Source organism: Cricetulus griseus, chromosome 5 (genome assembly GCF_003668045.3).
Source record: "Cricetulus griseus strain 17A/GY chromosome 5, alternate assembly CriGri-PICRH-1.0, whole genome shotgun sequence".
Classification (NCBI taxonomy): domain Eukaryota; kingdom Metazoa; phylum Chordata; class Mammalia; order Rodentia; family Cricetidae; genus Cricetulus; species Cricetulus griseus.
In genome coordinates, this window is record NC_048598.1 from 127,958,152 (window position 1) to 127,979,912 (window position 21,761).

The window sequence follows — 21,761 nt, forward strand, 5'->3', positions numbered from 1 at the left end:
GAAATAAAAATGCCCAGCAATAGAAATGATGTGGCACCCATCACTGTCACCATCAACAGCAAGTATGAATGCACGAGTAAACTGGAGGTGATGGATGCAGTACTTTAGTTACCAGTCTGGTTTTGGATTAGAGTCTTATTTTGTAACTGTGAAGTGTCTGATTCATTATAAAAACTGATAGTTTGTCTTCTTTTGATGAAACGTTGTTGGCTCTTTGTGACTTATTAGGCCTAAAGTAATTCTTAATGAAAGCATGCATGATGCTTTCTAGGTTTCCTGAAATTCTTGGTATACAAAGAAAGCACTGCCTGGGTCTGTGTTCAGAGGTAACATTGGTGGGTGAAAACTATTTGGACAGACCCTAATGACAAATGGCTAGGCATTTTACCATATGTCCTAATGCATAGGCTTTTCGGGCTAAATATCCTTAATGTTTTGTATGAAGCATATTCTTAGAACCGAGACATTATGCCTAGGTCTCTCTAAGTATAGATAGACTCATACCGAAGACAAGGAAAATTCCCACTGATTTTCTTGAGGATCATCAAGAGTTGTCAGAGAAACTGATAATATAAACTGTCAGAGGGTTACTCATTCTAAGGCAAAGTTCAAGAGGTGGGGTGGAGGGGTCAGAGACTGCAGATTGTGTTATGCCTGTTCTGTACTGGATCTTACTGTTTATTTTATCATCTGTCCTTCCATCAATCCATTGATCCAAAACAGGGTTTCTTGTATCCAAGACTAGCCTTGAACTGGGTATGTCACTGAGGATGACCTTGAACTCCTCATTCCTTTGCTGTTCTCTATAGGTCAGGATAGGGAGAGTGGCTATGACTGTTAATAGCCACAGATATCCTTTGGAGTGCTCAGTGTGTAAAGAGAGGCATTATCTCTTAAACTTGAATGTTGTGGTCACTTTTCCATTATATATCGTGCCTGTAGGTTTCTAAATTATCTGTGTGTGCACGCCTTAGGAGGAGACTGGACATTTTCTTTAGCTTGTTAAAGGGATGGCAGCTGATGGGGAGATGTGTGTTGTGAGATGGGGATAGACATACAGAGACTCATCCACTGCTACAAAGGAAAGAGGAAGCAGTGCGGGGCAGCTTTGCTGCTCTCTGAAGAGCCCTCTTCAGCGAGAACCCTTATGGAGATGGCTTTAACTCTAATGGCCTTTTAGATTGATGGAACCTGATCTGGTAGGACCTCACCATGCTGTAGTAACTGTATCAGTTTATTCTCCCCTTTAAGCCCTGGCATTGGTTGGGAGAGTCATTGTGCTAATGACCTTCACGCTATTATGCAACCACTTATCAATTTCTTGTTATTTATGGTTATGATTCTATGGAACTCTGTGGGGCAGGATGGCTTTTGTAGGCCAACGGATTCCATTGGAAAACAATGACAGATCTATTGATTGCCTGCTTGGGGATTCTAAGATGACCTTAGATATTAATAGTTTACATTTATCTCTAAAGGTCTAATATTTTCCTTCAGTTTTAAGCAACTTCAGAAGTGTTTAGACGTTTGGGTGATTTGGGTTTGGAAGTGGGTGGCAACTGTTGCTTACATTGCCAGAATGTACTGGCTGTACGCTATCCTCTTCTTGTGATTCATGACATTTTTCTCTTTTCAAGTGCAGGGGAGCAGGGTTCCTAGTCCACCCTTCCTCCCTCTTCTTTTTAAATTTTATTTGTTTTTATCTTATGTGCATTGATGTTTTATATATCTGTGTGTAGGTGTTGGATCCCCTGAACTGGAATTATAGACAGTTGTGAGCTGCCATGTGGGTGCTGGGAATTGGTCTTGGATCCTCCATCTCCCTCTCCCTCTGTGTCCCCCCCCCCCAACCCCCGCTCCCGAAGGTTTTCTTGTGTAGCCTTGGAGCCTGTCCTGGAATTCACTTTGTAGACTAGGCCTTCCTCTGCCTCCCAAGTGCTAGGATTAAAGGCCTATGCCACCACCTCGGGCACAGCTAGTGCTCTTAACTGCTGAGCCTTCTCTTCATTCCCTCTCCTCTCTTACAAATAAATATTTCTTGGAAGAGCATGTTTGCTTTTGGAGTGGTCCACCGATACTAAACTTCTGCCTGGTTGAAATCTTCTGGACCACACAGCACTCCTCTGGTCCTTGTTCAGATTTATCTTCTCACAGCCCACCAGGACTAGGGAGAAGAGGCAATGGAGACTGGGGGCAGCACACCTCTGGAGTGCAGTCCCAGGTCCAGTACATACAGCAAGAGCCCCTTGCTTGGATCGTATCCCTCTGCCCTCCATTACCACCCATGGGGGAGAGAGAAAGGGAGACAGACTTTGTCCATGTTTCCCATGCTGGTGTGAATACTTGGGGTCATGTTACCCTGGCTCAGCCTTCTTGTAGTTAGAAGCAATCCTGGCTCTTCAACCGATTTTGTACCTCATTCTTCAGTTGTGATGGGAATTTTTTTTTTTTTCAGGCTGTTACTGTACAAATTGTTTAAGGGACGCCCCCACATCTTGTGGTTTGTCCTCACTGCTTAAGTTCTTTAATGAAGGGAGGCCCTTTTAGAAGAATTTAATCTGTGATAAAGGATAAAGAATAGAGAGCAAAGCCTTTGCTCTGCCTGGGAAGCTCTGGAGGCAGTTAAAGGAGGAGCTCAGTATGCTACTTATGAATGGGGGCATGCTGGGAGCACATTTGTGATTCTCCCTACTTTAGTTTGCCACTGCCTTTACATGCACCCTATTTTCTGGAATGTAGTCTCTGGCCTTTCTGTGCCGCAGAATGCTACATTGTGTAGAAGAGTTCAGGTTGTGAGCCACACAGCCCAAGTTTGAATCATGTCTCCACTGTTTATTAGCTGTATGATTCTGGCCAAGATACTGAATTTCTTTGTCTTGATTTACTCATCTATTAAATTGAAAATAGCACCTATTTATGTGCATTGTTGTATAGATTGAATGAGAACTAGTGTGTCTACCTGCTTAGACTAGAACACAAGGAGTGTGTACCCAGGACGGAAGTTGTTACTGTCTCATCTAGTAGGTGGATAGCCTGCTTCAGATTTATCTGTGATGGATCAGTTCACATGAATAAGGAATGGATTCCAACTGCTTACCATTAAAAAGCTTCCAAATGCCAACTGCCTGAATGTTTTGAATTGTTAAATATGAAAATCTGTTGAGTGACCACAGACATTGTTTTTGCTTGAATGATGGTTTCCTTTAAAAAGCTGTCATTTGCTGATGCATCAGACTTTATATGTACATGTAACACTCTCCATATGGATAGTCTAGTTTGGGGGGTTTTGTTAAATCTATGCTATCAAAATTTGGATGAATTAAAAATACCCTGAAGCTTTTAACCTTTAACTGATGTTACATTAGTAAGTCCTTTCCCTGTTCCCATTTACCTCTGTGGTGTCTGGTAAACTGGCTAAATCTGTAGAGTTCTTGTTTAGTATCACAGGGGCCATGTGGGTGTGGCTAGAGACCCAAGTACTCATCATGAAATCTCAGTAATCATCTCTAATTTTGTTTGTTTGTGTTTTTGAGACAGGGTTTCTCTGTGTGTAGGCTTGGCTGTCCTGGAAAACTCTGTAGACCAGAATGGCCTGGAACTCACAGAGATCCGCCTGCCTCTGCCTCCCAAGCTTTGGGATTAAAGGCATGTCCCACCACCAGCCAGCTCTATTCTTTTTTTTTTTTTTTTAAACAAGAATGTCACCTGCTTACCTCTAAATGTATTCTTGGTATTAATGAATTATTCAATTGGATTATGGCAGTAGAGCCTACCCTGATTGTGTGAGTTACTTATGGATTGTTTTGACAAACATCAAGACCAATGCAACTTATAGAAGAAAGCCTTTCTAGGGGCTTACAGTTTGAGAGGGTGAGTCAGTAACTATCATGTCAAAGAACATGGCAACAGGCAGTCAGGCATGGTGGATACTGGAGCACTAAGTGGGATTAGTTTGGCTCACCCCTAGTGACATACCTCCTTCAACAAGGCCACACCTCTTAGTTCTTTCCAAACAGTTCCACGACCTGGGGACTAAGCATTCAAATAGATGAACCTATGGGAGCCATCCTCTTCAAACCACCACACTGATTATAATTCTCATTGCTGTTCAAGAGAAGCTACAGTATAGGGGTAGGGGTAGATAAAGTAGTAGAAAGAAATAGGATAAGAAGTAGACTAGACAACTGTAGATCATATTCCTTCCTAGCTGGAGAATTTTAACCTCAAAATTCTATCTCATTTTTAGAAATAACATCGAGCCAAGTCCCCCCCTTTCCCCCCTCTCTCTCTCCCCCCTCTCTCTCTCTCTCTCTCTCTCTCTCTCTCTCTCTTCTCTCTCTCGTGTGTGTGTGTGTGTGTGTGAGAGAGAGAGAGAGAGAGAGAGAGAGAGAGAGAGAGAGAGAGAGAGAGAGAGAGAGTGAGTGTGATATGCTTGGAATCAAACTGATAGAGTCAGAAAACACTCTACCAACTGATTCTCAGAACAGTTTGTTATAGTATGGGATTCAAATTTATGTTATGTAGGTTTTTATTTTGTTTTCTTTGAGGCAAGGTCACTACAAAGCCCTAGCTGTACTAGAACTCATGTAGTCCAGGCCTTGAACTCACAGAGATCCATTTGCCTCTGCTTCCCCAGTGCTGGGATTAAAGCCTGTGTCATTACTCCTACCTAGACTGTCATCTGAAAAATATTCTTATTGTTTGAGATTTTCATAAGGGAATTTTGGTCACATTCACCCCTCATTTTTTCCTCTAGGTTCTCCCAGATGGACCCCCACTTCCTACCCATCCCTCAACTTGAGTTTGTGCTGTCCCAACATTCTTGGGTCTGGGACCATCCACTTGATCACCATTGGCGGGCCAGGAGCCACACTCTTAAGGAACATTGACTTTCCCTCCCCTAGAAGCCATCCGCTGCCCATAGCTCCCCTGTTAGGTTAGAGGGCTTGGGAACTCCTTCTTACTTCATGCTAGATTGTTGACTGACTTGGTCTTGGGCAGGTCTTGTGCAGACATCTGCAACTGCTCTGAGTTCATGAGTGTGTGGTCCTGCTGTATCCAGAAGACAGTTTTGCTCTGGTCATTGATGCCTGACTCTTCGAATCTTATTTCTCTCCCCTCGAGTCAGGCTTGGTAATAAGCGCATTTAACTGCTTAACTCTCTTGCCACCACCCCTTACACAGGCACAGGCTTGAGGATGCTCTTGAATACTGCCTCTGCTTCCCAACCAAGTACAGGAATTGCGGGCCAGTGTCAGCCCTTGTGATTTTATGCAGTTTTGGGGATCTAAGCAAGGACCTAGTATATACTGGCAAGTTCTCTACCAATTGAGCTATATCCTCCAGCCCCTAATTTGCTGTTTGAAAAGAGAACAGATGTCTGTCTATTTTGAGAACACTTAACTATTTTAAATTATATTTATTAATCTTTTTTTGTGTGTGTATATGTATGTGCGGGCACATGCATGCCACAATGCACATGTAATGGTCCGAAGACAACTTGCAGAGTAATAAAAGTGTTTGTGTATTTTTTCTCTCTGCTCAAGAACATGGGTCAAAGCTGGGCATTGGTGGTGCATGCCTTTAATCCCAGCATTTGGACAGCAGAGGCAGGCCTGTCTACAGAGCGAGTGCCAGGATAGGCTCCAAGTCTACACAGAGAAACCCTGTCTCGAAAAACAAAAAAGCTCAAACAAACAAACAGAAAGAACATGGGTCAAAAGATACAGATGCAAGTGAAATTTGTTCTTACATCACCACTTCTGATGTGCTCTTTTTATATGTCTGCTTGGGTGTGTGTACATGTGGAGGCCAGAGGTCAACTTTGGGTATGGTATGTTCTTCAGAAGCTGTTCCTTTTTGTTTCTTGAGACAGAGTTTCTCATAGGGACTTGGGATTCACCAGAGAGGCTGGGCTGGGAAGCCCCAGGGACGCTTCTGCTCTCTGCCTCCTCAGAGCTGGGCTTACAAATGTCCACTACCATGATTGACTTTCCTGAGGATTGAACCTGGGTCCTCATGCTTGTGTGTAAGCACTTTACCAACTGAGCCATTTCCCCGCATTGGTGTACTTGTTGGCATTGTTTCATTTTGTTGGTTTTCCAAGTTTCTTTGACAAAGCAACTTCATGGAGCCAGAACAAACTGAAAACAAAACCCACATGCAGCCATTGCTTTAAACACCAAGGATGTCAGATGAAATGATAGACTGAGATTTCTGCTTTGAAACTTTTTAGTAAATGAATTTAAACTGACTGAAAACTTGTGGCTTCACTTTAGAAGGGAAAGTTTGACCTCTCAGTGATTTTAGCTATTAAGGATGTTGGCATTGGGGTGTTTTGGGCTAAACCTTGCTTTAACCTGCAGGTGGCTTTTGGGATTTAGCCAGTCTTCAGTTGCAGAATAGCAGATGCAGTCCCTTACTTGTGTGGGGCTTCAGACTCGGGTTCTCTGGTGTGGTGCTTACGGTGTCTCCTGCCTATTTGAATGTTAACAAGAACACTTTGTGTTGTTCCTTTGTGTTCGCTTTTGAAGTAACTTTCACAGAGAATTCCTGTTGCCTGGAATTGATGACAGACTCACACCATTTCCTCTTTTTTTCTTAGACGTTCCAACCTCAGAGCAGCCTGAACTGTTCCTAAAGAAACTTCAGCAGTGCTGTGTCATTTTTGACTTCATGGACACGCTATCTGATCTTAAAATGAAAGAATACAAGCGCTCCACTCTTAATGAACTGGTGGACTACATTACAATAAGCAGAGGCTGTCTGACAGAGCAGACTTACCCTGAAGTAGTTAGAATGGTGAGTTTCTTTTTCGCCGCTGATACTTTTAAGCATCTTCCATAGCCACTCATGGGTGTATTGATTGCACTGAGGTCACCGAGGTCTCTTCCACAAACAAAAGCCAACCTCCAGAGAGCTAAATGCAAGCAGTCAGCACAGCACTAGGATTTGAAGAGCATGATTTCATGATGATGACACCCAGACCATCGCACCGATTACAGCGTTGAAGGCGTGACCTCAGAGCGGGAAGCTGAGGGCCAGGGTGCCATGGATCTCTGCAAAGACACAGGAGAATCAACCAGTTTTAGATCTGTTTGAAAAGATTCAAGCCTGTTGAGTATCTTAACTCCTGCCACCCTTTCATTGTGGCATATTACTAATGGCATTATACTTAATAAAATTATGACCTAGAGAATCTAGTTAAGGCCTCTCTTGGCTTTATAATGAATCTCTCTCTTTGTAATTTCCTTGAAGTCAGGAATACTGTCTTTCATGATGTTAAAACAATGGCACTATGTGTGGTCCTTAGGAATTACAGGAAGAAACATTATTTGTGTAATGCAAGCAATTATATTCTTACTGTGTCATTATTACATTATTATTATTATTATTATTATTATTATTATTATTATTATTATTTTAAAATTAAGTCAAAATCTCTTTGGTAGGTTTCTGTGTTTTGGTTGCCTTCCTTAGCATCCTAGAAGATTATGGATGTAGAAACTATTGTTTTTGGAAGGTGGGTGGGAGGAATGGAGAAGGCTGGTAACTCAATTCATACAATGCAGCTACAGATTTTCAGAAGGACCTGAGTGTCATTGGGAACAGGCACAGGGAATGCCTGTTTAGCATTGGGAGGGGCTTTCAGAGGTCAGCTTGTGAAAGTGATTGGTATGTGGTAGCCCTATGTAGATGAGGAGGAATTGGGAAAAATATATTTATATGCATATATATGAGACATTAAATACATATATGCATTGGATTTGCAATTAATTTACAGGAATATGTTATCAAGAGTGTTTTGTAAGTTAACTGTTACCTATTGTTGCTTCTGAGTAGTGCTTTTCAACAAAGAGCACTTATGCCTCAGAGGGGACATTTGGCAATGTCCAGAGCCATTTTTTGGTAGTCATAACTGTATGAGAAAAGAGTATTCTACCATCTACTGGGTAGAGGCCATAAATGTGATGCTAAGCATTTTAAAAGGGCAAGAAAGCCTACACAAGAAAGGTTGACCTAGTCTCAGATATCGCCAGTTGCCCTCACTGTTGGACAGTCCTGCTTCTGAGTGTATGTCCTTTCTAAATCTCCCAGCCAAACACTTAGCATCTTCTCTTGCCTACCCGTCCTCTTCAGCGTATGCTCTCTTGGTGTTAGCTTAACCTGTGTGTTCAGAGATACCCAGCTTATAGCTTTGTTCTGACTTTCTGTAGATAGCTCATGAAGATAGACGCTTGTACAGATAATTTGCATAGATACTTTTGTAAACACACTAATGGTGTGCTGTACACACTTTTTGTACATTCCTTTTACTTAACACTTTATCAGTGTTGAAAGATGTGTTGTTTTACAGCTGCTCAGTATTTCCTTGTATGAATATACTGTGTTTAACCAGCATCCTGCAGATGCTCTTGTAAACCCATCAGTTTATCCTTTTATAAGAATATCTGTATGTTGAGTGAGTTTTTCCTTTTTTATAAAGATTGTAGGCTTTCACTTTTATATACACAGCAAAATTGAGAGGAAAGTACAGAGATTTCCCGTTTGCTCCAGTTCCCACTGTGTGGCCTCTGCTATCACCATCCCAAATGGCACATTTGTTATAATAGATGAACTACACTGGCACACTACATCAGCCAGAATCTGGTTTGCTTTAGGGCTCATGCTTGGTGCTGCGCCTTCTTTGGGTTTGGATAAAAGTCTAGTGACATGGATGGACCTTCACAGTATCGCACAGAGTAGCTTCATGCTGCCGTTGCTCTTAAGAACCACAGACCTTGTCACTGGCTTCCTAGTTGTGCATTTTGAATCTGAATGATGTCCTTTTCAGATTGCTTCTTCACTTAGTAGAGTGTTTTGGTTTTCATCCTTGTTTTGATTTTTTGAGATGGGGTTAAATATAGTAGCATAGGCTGGCCTGGAAATTGCTATGTAGCCAGGGCTGACCTTGACCTCTCAGCAGCTCTGCATGAGTCTCCCTAGTGCTGGGATTACAGGTGTGAACCATTGCACCCGCCCAGTTCACTCTACTTAGTGCTCAGTCATACCCCATTGTGTGACTGTGGCACAGCCTTTTCATTTGCCTCCGAAGTATCTTGGCTTCATCCATATTTTGGCAGTTATAACTAAAGTGCCTCTGGAAATCTGCATATTTGTGTGGGGCATCCATTTGCTAATCCTTGGGGTAGACAGTGAGGACAGTAGTTCCTGGGCTTTAGGATAAGTATTTTGTAGAGTGGCTGTCCTATTTGGTTTCCTACCGGAAGTGAGAGCTCCAGTGCTCCATGTCTTTACCAGCATTTGTCTCCCTCTCTTGTCACTTCACCCTCTATGTATGTACACCCTCTTTAGTGTTTGGCCCCTAATTCCAATCTGGCTTCCCAAAGGGCCAGCTTACAGTGTGCTGCTGTTTGTGACAAGCCCAGTGTTTTCTCCATTCTTGGCAGTCCACTCTTTGGAAAAACGCTGTGCTTTATTCTTCCACACACACATCTCACTTTTCCAGTTAGGAGATAAGTGTCCTAGAGAGGAGTTGTCCCAAGTATCTAAGTAGACTCTGGGATGCCTCTTGGCTGAGCCTAACTGATTTTAGGTTCTGAAATTATGATGAAGGTACTCTATCATTCGATTATATTGAGCCATTAAACCTAGCATTTAGTGTAGTGCAGAAATTCTTCCATTTTTGTGAACCAGCTTGTCCTAAGCCAGCTTTAGTCTCCTAAGAGAGTTCATTGTTTCATGGCCTTCATTCCCTTTTTCCTTTAAGCCATTTATAGTACTTTAAGACATTCTTTTTATCATTTATTTATTTATTTATTTAGGTTTTTCGAGACAGGGTTTCTCTGTGTAGCTTTGGAGCCTATCCTGGCACTTGCTCTGGAGACCAGGTTGGCTTTGAACTCACAGAGATCCGCCTGTCTCTGCCTCCCGAGTGCTGGGATTAAAGGCGTGTGCCACCAATGCCCGGCTTTATTTGTTTGTTTGTTTATTTGTTTTTGAAGACATTCTTGAGCCCTGCTTTAGACAGCTTTGAATATGTAGCATGCATATTGTTTTAGAACACTCCAAAGTTGATTTTGTGTAGGGTTCTCACATGTATACTGGTTTTTCATATATAATTTGTAAAATTTGTCAGAAACTAATTTGCTATTGTACTTAATGCAATCTGGGATATTTATAGATAAGAAGGTCTTACGATAGAACAGAAAGTGAACCCTCCTGAGTTCAAGGGCCACCTTTGGCCGTATCACTTGCTTTATCACTGAAAATTATTTATCTTGGGGCCTTCGGTATTCATATGGTGCTGAGAGGTCTACTTAAATAAATGGCGTGCCTTGTGCACACTGGCATTCTCAGAACCTCAGCATGTGTGTACAGGCTAATAGTATGCTTACTGATTTGTAAGAAGGCTTGGAATCAAAGGTCATTTTGGTGCCCACTTCTCCCATTTGCCACCTGTAAAGTCCTTGTATGCAGAAATTCTGGTTCTGCTTCTCTCCCTCTGTCATACCTCTCTTGGGGGGTGAGTTGTGAAGATTAGCAATAATGTATGTAAATCTCGTAGACTAGTACCCAACCTAGGCTATGGTAGAATGTTTAGTAAATAGCATTTGTTTTGTTTTGCTTTTTTGAGACAGGTTTCTCTGTGTAGCCCTGGCTGTCCTGGAACTTGCTTTGTAGACCAGACTGTCCTCAAACTCACAGAGATCCACTTGCCTCTGCCTCCTGAGTACTGGGATTAAAGGTGTGTGCCACCACTGTCTGGCTAATAAATAAGATTGTTATGTTTTGCTACTAGAGACTTGAATTTGCATGTTCCCTGATTTTACGTTCTCTATCAGCTAGATGTATTCTGTTCCATTGCCTCAGTTTTTCTCAAATTCTGTAGCCCAGAAATGATCCTGCCTGGTGAGTAGTCACTGTCCCTGCCGGCTCCTCTTGTTATTGTGAAATGAAACTACTTCACCTGGATGAAGAAGTGGTGGTGTTTTTAATGAAATGCTAGCTGGGTTCGGAACATCAGGATGAGTAATGAGTCAGGATGACATGGTATGCTGTCAGCCTTTAATACCAAAAACTGATCCAACCTGTTGGGACCTGTACTTGGAAAGTTGGTTTTCTTATGAAGTAGAGAGAAAGTAAGGTATGAGTTTGGGAAGACACTTTTACCATCCAAATGAAGTCTGGACACCACCCACAGGCTACTAGAATGAAAGAAAAATTTTATGTGTAAATCAACAACATAACATAAATGTTACCTTCAGGAGAAGAGAGTGTCTTTAGTGGTAAGAGCCCCAGGGGGAGCATGTGGAAGCTATAGGCCTTATTTCTCATCTTAACTAGTGATGAGACTTTGGTAACTCATTTTGCTTCCGAGTTTCAGTTTCTCCCGTTGTTAATGAAGGAAGCTGATGAGATCTCAGATCCTTCCAGTTCTGAAATGGATGACTTTTGATCAACACTGCCCAAGTCATTTAGAATGGCTTTCTCAAGGTTTACTAATCGCTTTCCAAAGCAGTTGCTTACTTAGGTAAGTGGTAGTTTTGGTATTTTTTGTGGTGCCTTCTCTAAAGGAAAAAGGTGTCAGGACCTTTAGTTGTTTTATTTAGACCTTGCTGTATTCTACTCCATGCTGTCTCTAGGGTCAAGCTTTTGTTTTTATGGCTTTTTTTTTTTTTTTTTAAATCACATTCTATTTATAAAGTCTTTCTGGTTCTGTTGCTTGTATCCATTTGAAATGCTTCTTAGAATTTTTTTTTTTGGTCTTTTAATAACCTATTCAGTTTTGTTTACCTAAATTTGAAGTATAATTTATATTCTTTGTATTTGCATGTTTTTTCTAAAAATACTTCATTTGAGGGTGCTCCAAAGGTGAGATATAGTCTCGTTGGTAAAAGCATTGACTTTGTTAATTCTAGATAGTATTTACTGAATGCCCCTTCCCCCTTAAGGTTTCTTTGTTTGCCTTGGCTATTTTGGAACTTGCTCTGTAGACCAGGCTGGCCTCAAACTCACAGAGATCTGCCTGCCTCTGCCTGCCGAGTGCTGGGATTAGAGGTGGGTGCCACCACTGCCCGGCTTTATTGAATTTATTAATGCCATGCTTTTACTTAAAAAATAAAATTGGTGGTGTTGTGTGTCAAACCCAGGGACATAATATATTCTAGGCAAACATTACAACACTGAGCTACATTCCTAGTCTTTGGTTTGTTTGTTTGAGACAGCACCTTGATGTGTAGTGTAGGCTGGCCAAGAACTTACTTTGTTTGCCTAAGCTAATCTCAATTTAGCTTTAGCTTCTTCCCAAGTGCTGAGATTACATGCATGTGCCACCATATCTGACTCATACTCATACTTTTTGATGACTGAAAAAAGATGTGGAGTGGGTTTTTTGTTTTTTTTTTTTGAGACAGGATTTCTTTGTAGCCTTGGAGCCTGTTCCTGGAACTCACACTGTAGACTAGGCTGGCTTGTGCCTCCTAAGTGCTGGGATTAAAGGCATGCACCAGCACCATCTGTCAAGATGGTTATTTTCTGTCAGCAGTAGAAAGTGTAATGTGGACAAATTAAAAGATGTTGTATTAATAGAATTATATATTAGGTAAGGAAAGAGGAGAGAAGGTTGATTACAGGTGGGTAGGGTAGTCATGGCAGACTTTCCAGAATGAGTAAAGCTTTGGTAGGGTATTAAAAGGTTTTCCAGGTGGCTGAACTACCAAGGAATCCCCAAACCTCTTGATATATGGAGTATGCAGTGCTGTGTTGTTGTAGAATTAACAGTTATTTGTGCATTGAAGTGTGTGCTCGTGAGTGAGCACAGAGAATGGAAAGCTGTCAGTTTTGGCAGCTGAAGATGTTAGCGTGTGTCAGTCTTTGTGGAAGTATCTCGTAGACGGTGGAGACCTATCAAAAGGCTTGAAGTAGAAGACTGGTATGGTAGCATTTATATTTTAATAGTGGTAAAGGCAGGATCAATAGGGGAGTGTTGTGTTAGAGAAGATGTACAGCTCTAAGCCAATAGCAGGTGATATAGGTAGAGAAGCCAACTCTTGAGAGTCACCTGGAACTGCAAGCAAAGCTATTTTGTGGATGTTTTGAGAGAGGAAGGAGATTAGATGGCTGTGGCAATCCCCTGTGGTGGTTCAGGTGGCTGTGGTCATTGTGGTGCTTCTATTAAGGTAAAGCAGTAGGGAGAGCAGTTTTGGTTGGAAGCTAAGGAGTTGAGTTTTTGCTGTTGCTGTTCAAGTTCCTGTGGGAAGTCTAATTAATGTGAAAAGTGGATATAGAACTGGTCATTGTCAACATGGAGGTGGGCAGGAGGCAGGTACAATGATGGGACTCTATGTTCACTGTGCCATGGTTTAGGTGGGAACAAATTGGTTGAGGATGGGCAGAATGAGGAAGTTGAGATCATGGTAACAGAAGTGATTCCTCCTATAGCAGTGGTACCTAAGATATAATGGCTTCATTTAAGTAAAATCTGTACAAAAACCACACAACTTTATCATACATCACTGCTGTTATTACTTTCATATTTTTTGTCTTTGACTTGGCTAGTCTTGGCTTCAAGCCTGCGTTGTTCCTATTGTGTGATTAGATCTCTGTATATTGCAGATTGAGGATATTCGGCTTTCAGAGTTAATGTAGCTTTAGTGTAAAGTATATTGAACAGTCTTTTCTTCCTGTTGAGGTCTTTCCTTGAGTACTTTACATCATCTCTCAGCTACTGTTATTCCCTCCCCCCCCTTTAAATTATATTGTGTTGCTTGGTTATCTAAGTACTCGTTTTTAAAAATACATTCTTTGATTTACCTGGAAATCATAGCTCTGATTAGCCTCTTATTAGACTACTGTGGTTTTGTGGAGAACTAGGAATTCCCAATTAAGGGCCTCAGAGTCTGCCTACACATAATTTAAGATGCTTTGTTAACTTTACTGTATACCCTGTTAACTGAAAGATAGAGGATTTCTTGTTACTAATGTAGTACCAGGAATTGTAAGAGTTTGTCACTTGTCAAGTCTTGCATTTGCTAGAGAATATAATTATACCCCTGCTAGAGTTTGCTTTGCAGATAACTAAAAGGAGCTGTATGAGAAAGATATTTGCTAACAGGAGTTATTGGGAAAGTTTGAGAATGGGTAAGTTTAAGATATATGGGACCTCAGAAGCAGATTAGAAATTTACAGATTCTTGGTACATAGGAGAGAGTTTGACAAGGCAAGGCCAGAGGCAGATGTTAGAATTTGCCATTTTTTTGAGAAACAGCCACTGGCAGGTATTTTGCTTTTTCCTTAAGCTGTCACCCTGTGCTACTCTGGTTAATGTTCCTTTAGCAGTATTTATTTTCTTGAGGTATGCAGATTTATTTCATGATATTACTGAGCTCTCTGATTTTGACTGCAGTTTTATGTGTGTGTTCTGTGTATTTTTATGTGGATGGAAAGATTCTTAAATTGTTTAAATTTGATTTTGCCATATGTGCATTAATCATCTACACTAGATGCCTAGGTGAGAACATGAAACTGCCTGGGCCTAGAGTTTGCACTTTTTATTTTATTTTATTTTTTTAACTTAAATTGCACCTCCAGCCCCCATGGGAAGGTCTTTGTTTATGCATTCAGTATCATAAATATATGTATAACTATTCAGGTTTCCTGTTTTAATATTTTTATTATCATGTATTAATTACAATGGGTTTCATGATAGCATTTTCACACATCTACCTATTTCAGTCATAATTTACTCCTTCCTTCTGTTCCTCTCCTTGTTCCTCTTTCTGCTGATCCTCTTCCTCTTTCCAACTAGCCCTACTTCTGCCTTCATGTCTTTTTTCTTTTTTGGAGCATGGGATCCAGTGAGTTTGAGTAGTTGTTACAGGAGAATAGGCCAGCATCTAGCGGTTTTGTTTATAGGTTCCTGAGTACCTCCACCACTGGCTGTGCTACTGAAGGAAATGTCCTCTTCCTCCATCAACTGGTAACTTCTGCTCCCATGGTAGCATACATACTCTTGTGTAGATCTTCTGTAGGTACCACAGTTGCTTGGAGTTCAAGAGTGTGACAGTCATGGCATGTCCCGAAGCCAGCATTCCACACTAGTTCCTACCTATTTGGTCCAGCTCTTCTGGTCTTTCTACCCCTTCTTTGATGTTCCTTGAGCCTTGGGGGAGGTGATTAAGATGCTTATAGCTAGATATATTCAACAGGCATTTAGCCTTTAAAAGAAATGTTGCAGCTGGAAAGATGGTTCAGTGGTTAAGAGCACTGACTGCTTACACATGGTGGGTTTCTGAGGGCATTGCACATGTATGCAAGGAAAATACCCATACATATAAAAGTAAATAATTCTTTTAAAGGTGTGTGTGTGTGTGTGTGTGTGTGTGTGTGTGTGTGTGTGTGTCTGTATCCGTGTAGAGGTGAGTATATATGAGTGAATGTGCCTGAGGAGCACAGAAGAGGGTGTTGGATCCTCTGGAGCTGAAGTTAGAGGTGAGAATGAGCTGTCTGACAAGGGTGCTGAGAATCAAACTTGAATCTTCTGTAAGAGTAGTTCAAAACTTAACTGCTGAGCTATCTCTCTACCCTAGTTATTTTTTTTTCTTATTTTTCCCTTTTCTTTTTTAGATTTTATATGTATTAGTGTTTGCTACGTATGTGTTTGTGTATCAAGTTTATGCCTGGTGCCTGCAGAGGCCAGAAAAAGGTATTGGACCTCTGGCACTGGAGTTATAGATAGTTATGAGCCCCCATACAGATACTGGGAACTGAACTCAGCAAGTACTTTTAACCACTGAGCCACTTCTCCAGCCCCTAGTCATTTATCCTTAATGCTTGACCAATTATTAGTTTCTGTAGTTACTACTGATCACTGCAAAAGGAAGATTCCATGACCAAAGTTGCTGACAGCACTATTCTAAGGGCATAAACTGTTGTTTTGAAGACAGTTTGACAGGTGTAGCATGCCCATTTTTCAAAACAGCAGTAGTGGCTTCCCAAATCTACTAGATGTGGATTCTGCACTGTAGGACAGGCATCAGATCTAATCAAAAGTGGTTGGTTGCTGTTGCTGTCATAACAGACTTGTCACTGTTGCACTGGCAGGCTTCTCTTGTTGGCCAGACAGTATTGCTGCTCACAGGGTCTACAGCTGAGCAAGACTTGTTGCCTTTTCTCCTCTAATAGCATAGCACCTTCTGATACTATGAAGGCTAGGTGGCAGAGAGGAAGCCTCCAGGCCAAACTAGTTTGCTTTCTTTGTCGTCTACCTAAGTGGGCAACTGAAGGCAATGGCAGTTGTCTGGGTTATTTTGGGGGCTCCAGGAGGCCCAGCTTTTAGGGTGGTAGCCCACCCCTGGTACTGGGATTTTCATTTAATAACCTGTTGCTTCTAGGAGCAACTTTATCTTAATGTCAGTTTGGGTAGGCTGTTAATAACAATTACACAATATGGAATTGCAGCCATACATTAATTTTTATATTTATTTGTATACATGTTGCCTCTATACTATGCTTTTACCCTTGAACTCCCTCCCTCCCTCCTGCCCGCCTGCCTGCCCGCCCTTTTTAGAGACAGGGTTTCTTTTTGTATCCCTGGATGTCCTGGAACTCACTCTGTAGACCAGGCTTGGACTTGAACTCAGAGATCCACCTGTCTCTACCTCCTGAGTGCTGGGATTAAAGGCCTGTGCCACCATGCTCGCCTCCCCCCTTGAATTTTTCTAAATCTGAAGATTCTTTATTTTTTTAAAAAAGATTTATCAGTTTTATGTAGATGGGTGTTTTGTCTGCATATATGCATACTAGAAGAGGACATTGGAACCCAGGGGACTATAGTCATGGGCCATTGTGAGCCACCATGTTAGTGCTGAACTCAGGACTTCTGGAAGAACAAGCAGCCAGAGCTTTTAACCACTGAGCTGTCTCTCCAGCCCTAAATCTAGAGATTCTTCAGTCCTTTCCTGTATTTTTGGTTGCTTCTGACAAGGCCAGCTCATATGTTGATTGTGGGGATCTGTGTTCACTCTTAATTTCATGCAGTTAGCATGTTTTGATCATAATCACTTCCCACTCCCACTTTCAGCTTTCCCCTAAGTCACCTAAATAATTTTTCCTGATATAATTGTGTATTTATGCCCTTCCTGCACTAACAAATTATTGTACCTCAGGAATTCTTAAGGAGTTTGAGAGGTATTTTTAACTGTGGTTAATTTTAATTTTCTTAAAAATACTTTTATTTTAGGAAATAACTATTTGCTTCGTTTTCAAGCTGTAGTCCTTCTGGCCTAACTGCTTTAAATTAAGGTTGTTTGGAATTTTCAGTATATGTAATGTTCTTTGAGAGGTGTGGTCTGTCAATCACTGATATCCAATAATATCTTCCCACTGTACTGAGAGCTCTGCTCTTCTGTCCCTGCCCTCCCTTGCAAACCTGGCAGCAGATGTGCCATTCAAGGTTTTAGTGCTGCCCCCCCCAACCTTTTAATTTCAACTTGAAAATGGACACATTGTTTACAGGTATAGCAGTGCTTCTTGAAAATCCACCAAGAAGATAGGAAATTGCAGCATGTATAAGAGGATCTTAAATAAAGAGTATCTTTAATTGTCCTGGCTATTGGCATTTGAACAGTGTAAGTTATTTCTTTGCTGAGAGACAGAAGTGAGAAGGGAGGAATGGAGAGAAGGATTGATTCTTTAAGAAGAAAGCTGCTTGCATCACACTGGTGGGTGATTATGAGGAAAAAGCAGAGAAAACAATGTCCTCAGCATGGAATTCACAGAGACTGTAATGCTTGAGGCAAGAATTTGGCAGGAAAACAATGAGCAGGTTATTTCCAGGAGGTAGCTGGCTACTGACCAATATTTAGAGCCAAACCTGATCTGTAAGGAAAACAAGATGACATGTGCTGCACAGTGACTTCTGAGATTCCCCTGCAATGTAGAGAAGACGAGGGGCTTCGAGAGTGAAAGCACAATTACAGTGTTCACCAGAGTTCCGAAGCAATGGGGAAGAGAAAACAGGATGCGTCCTGGCACGGAGAGCAGCTATGAGCATGGGGATGACACATACAAGAATGATGCTTATGAGTAAAAATAGGACTGGCAATGATTATTTGATAAGCTGGAGAGCAAGTAGACTTTTTAATAAAATGGCTGAGCAAGCCGCAGTGGGAGAAGATATTTCTGGGCCCTTGGAACTATAGGTAACAAAAGATTTTATTAAAAGATAATTTTGAAAACTGGGCGGTGGTGGCACGCCTTTAACCCCAGTACTTGAAAGGCAGAGGCAGGTGGATCTCTGTGAGTTCCAGGCCAGCCTGGTCTACAGAGTGAGTTTCAGGACCACCAGAGTTACATAGAGGAACCCCTCCCCCCCAAAGAAAATGATACTAGTTTTGAAATACTGTATGTATTACCTTTTCTGCAGAGGTTAAACACTTTACTGGGTGAGACAGAACACTGTCTGGACTAAGGCAGGCACTCCTTTTGAGGGCCTTTGGTATTTCCCGCAAAAAAAAAAAAAAAAAAAAAAAAGTCAAAAAATTACGTTAGGATTAGATGATAAAGGGTGCTGGAAAATGTTTTTTTGTTTGTTTGTTTGTTTTTTTGTGTGTGATGTTCTTAGCAACAGTGTGGGGAATAAGGAAATTTGTGAGGTAGTGGTGTTGAAATGATATGTGAGCCAGCAGGCTGGCGCTTAGTGCCCCACAACCATCTTTGGGTTTCCTTTAGAGGAGCTAATATCCACATCCTCTCTGTCCCTCCAGATGAAGCCAGCATTAGCTCTGTCCAGCCTGTTCTGGGCAGTGGTTCTAAGGTAAGGAGGACTGTTACTATAGGCAGGATCTCTGTGGTCAGATGGAAGTCAGGTGTGCATTGATGGTTCAGGGCATTGTTTTACCAATGAAAGGTCACAGAGACCAAGAAACAGGTGCACAGACATAGAGGACAAGGTGGTGACAGTTTGGTAGTGTTTCTTTGTTAACATTAGTCAGTCTGTCCCTCCCTCCCTCCTTCCCTCCCTCCCTCCCTCCCTCCTCCCTCCCTCCCCCTCCCCCTCCTCTCCCTCCTCTCCTCCCTCCCTCCCTCCCTTCATTCCTCCCCCTCATTCCTCCCTCCCTTCTCCCTCCTCCCTCCCTCCCTCCCTCCCTCCCTCCCTTCCTTCCTTCCTTTCTATGATTTATTTTTATTTTTTGAATATGAATGTTTTGCTTGCATGTATGTCTATGTATCACATTCATACAGTGTTCTCAGAGACCATAAATCCTCTGAAACTGGAGTTACAGAGGTTATGAGCCTAGTACCATGTGTGTGTTGGGAGATGAACCTAGGTTCTCTGGAAGAGCAGCTAATTGCTCTTAACCACTGAGCCATCTCTCCATCCTAGCATAGTGTTTTTAAGTGGGAGCAAGTACCCTTGGCTAGAAATGTACATCAGAAATAGGGTGTGCTTTGTATATGCTTTCTTTTAAAATTCCAAATCTCAGAGGCTTTGTTTTAAAAGTCCCAATTTTTCTCGTAGCAGTAGATGATTTTGAATCTCAGTTTTCAAAGTAGTTGTTCAGCATTTATGATCTTAAAAAAGTCTCATGTTAAAGCCAAAGTATTGTTTTATCAGTTTGTAGGTTTTGGCTCTCAGAAATCACCAATTCTCCAAGTTGAGCAAGCCTATCTCCTGGCTTGTCTGAGGGGGCTGGTGTAGGGGAACTGGGGATGGGACTTGTCTGTAGACGCCAGTGGTACAAGGGTCTGTGCTGTGTTTATACAGAGTGAGCACTGACTGCTGCGGTGTTTACACCTCTGTATTTGGATTCTAAGATTTAATATCAACAGTCTTCACTTTTGGATTCACTGCTACATTTCCAATTTTGGAGAGAATGCAATATAGTCATCTCTATGTGAAGTTGAATTTCCCTGTGATGGTTTTGTGTGGGGATGACAGACTAGATAATTAATTCAACATCCCTGTAACCATTTCATCAGGTAAAAAGATGCCCTGTGTTTTGAGCAAAGTTTAATCTTGAGAAAGAAGCTGATTGTAGTAGAGAGTTTGTGTTTGGATTTGGAGCAGTAGGAGGGTCAGGGGTGAGTCCAGATCACAGAGAGCTTAGCAAATTAGGAAGACGGCTGTGGGCAGGAGACAGTGGGCAGGAGGGCACGGGTGTTCTTGGATAACTCGTGAGATAGAAACGGTTTCCTTTTCCAGTCTCTGAAGAAGGTCTTTGCTCTTGTAAGGACAGTGAGACAAGCAGCTTAGCACATGATGGTGGCTGGTTGAGTATGGTTGTCCTGATCTTGTCAGATGGGGCAGAGTGAAAGGAAATGGAGAAGAATATGCGTGAAAATTTTCTTCTATGTTTGTTTCTTCATGCTCATCACAGAAAATCGTTATTTAAATTTGGGTACTTGTCACATTTTCTTTTTTAACCAATTTCATCTCAGTCTTTACTTCCCCTTTAAAATCTTAAATTTAAACATACTTAGTTAGCATTTTAGGCAGTGGAAATTTGATGAATTTAATAATTGTGTAAAGCCAGGGACAACTCCAAAGGGTCAAAAGAATAGCAACCCACTGAAAGAGTAAGAAAGTGGGAGGAGCTCTCTCCCAGTGTAAGTGGGGGCCAGGGAGGTAGTTGGTTCTGAACAGACCAGCTGAGATGATGGCAGAGCCTTCTGGACTGGAAATGGAGTGACTAAGGCTGTCTGCAGGCCCAGGTGGAAATGGTGACAGAGAGCCGAGAGCAGTTTGCCAGGGGTGAAGCCTTCTTACTCTCCCTTGAGTTCTGGTGCTGACATTTCCCCTCGAGATTCATGTGCTTTTCCATTTAATGAAAGGGTGACTCAGATCCATTCATTTGAATTCTGTGTTCATCTGCAGACCCTGGATGTGTGTTGGGTTCTGCTTTGCTTCCTACTAAGACCTACTTTACTACCAGTGCATCCGTGAGGCAGGAGGCTTGTGTGGCTCTCAAATTTTGCTTTGGCTAAGATGTGAGCAGCTGCCATTTGGTTTTTGTGCTGTTTGATTGGATTCTTTCCCAATAAAAAAGGGATTGATGTATTTGTATAAAGAAATTAAACTATTGAATTAGCAGGAGTTCCTGTAGGATGGAAGAAATATTTTAATATGAAATTAGTTGCTGACTCTTTAGAAAATAGATGGAACATGTGCATTTGCTTTTTTCCTTTACCGCTTAAAAATCTCACTAAATTTGTGAAAATAAGACACATGAGAACATAGAAAATGGGGAGAGATCACAGAATCAGCATTTTGGAAGCTGGATAACAGATGGAGTTGCTTTCACTACCTTGACTGAATCTAAAGCCTTGGCAGAGGTGCCTTGGAAATTATCTAAGTCACACCCCTTAACAACAAGGAAGTGGCACAAATGCATCTCAAGGAAAGGATGTCTGGAGACAAAGTCAGGCGCTTTGGGGCAAAGTTTATATAAGAAGCCATACTAATGGTTCTTCCTCACTCTCTCTAAAGCAGGTAGTGAAGTGATTTTCCCCCAAACAAGGTTCCCTCTGCAGAGATGCTAACACTGGAGAGAATCAGTACTTGGGGGCTATAGCCAGTGTCGAAGGAAGTGGGTGTCTTTCTGAAAGTAGGGACTACTCCATAAGCATCTTTCTCAGCTTCCAGATTACCCAGCTCTCAAGTCACAGTGTAGATTGCCCATCTCTGGAACACGAGTCAACGCAAGAGAAAAGATTCAAAGGGGGCTCCTCAGAGGTATTAGTGGAAAGGAATCAGCCTT

At 41.7% G+C, this 21,761-nt stretch overlaps 1 protein-coding gene across 3 annotated transcripts in view; it reads left to right on the forward strand.

The window, feature by feature from the left end:
• Positions 1-21,761, forward strand: part of Ppp2r5e (protein phosphatase 2 regulatory subunit B'epsilon) — a 140,816-nt gene that overhangs the window by 69,119 nt on the left and 49,936 nt on the right. For all 3 annotated transcript variants that reach the window (XM_027418261.2, XM_027418260.2, XM_027418259.2), the window contains exon 3: positions 6,605-6,801. In XM_027418261.2, the coding sequence (XP_027274062.1) occupies positions 6,605-6,801 (197 nt within the window). The remainder of the gene's footprint in view (positions 1-6,604; positions 6,802-21,761) is intronic.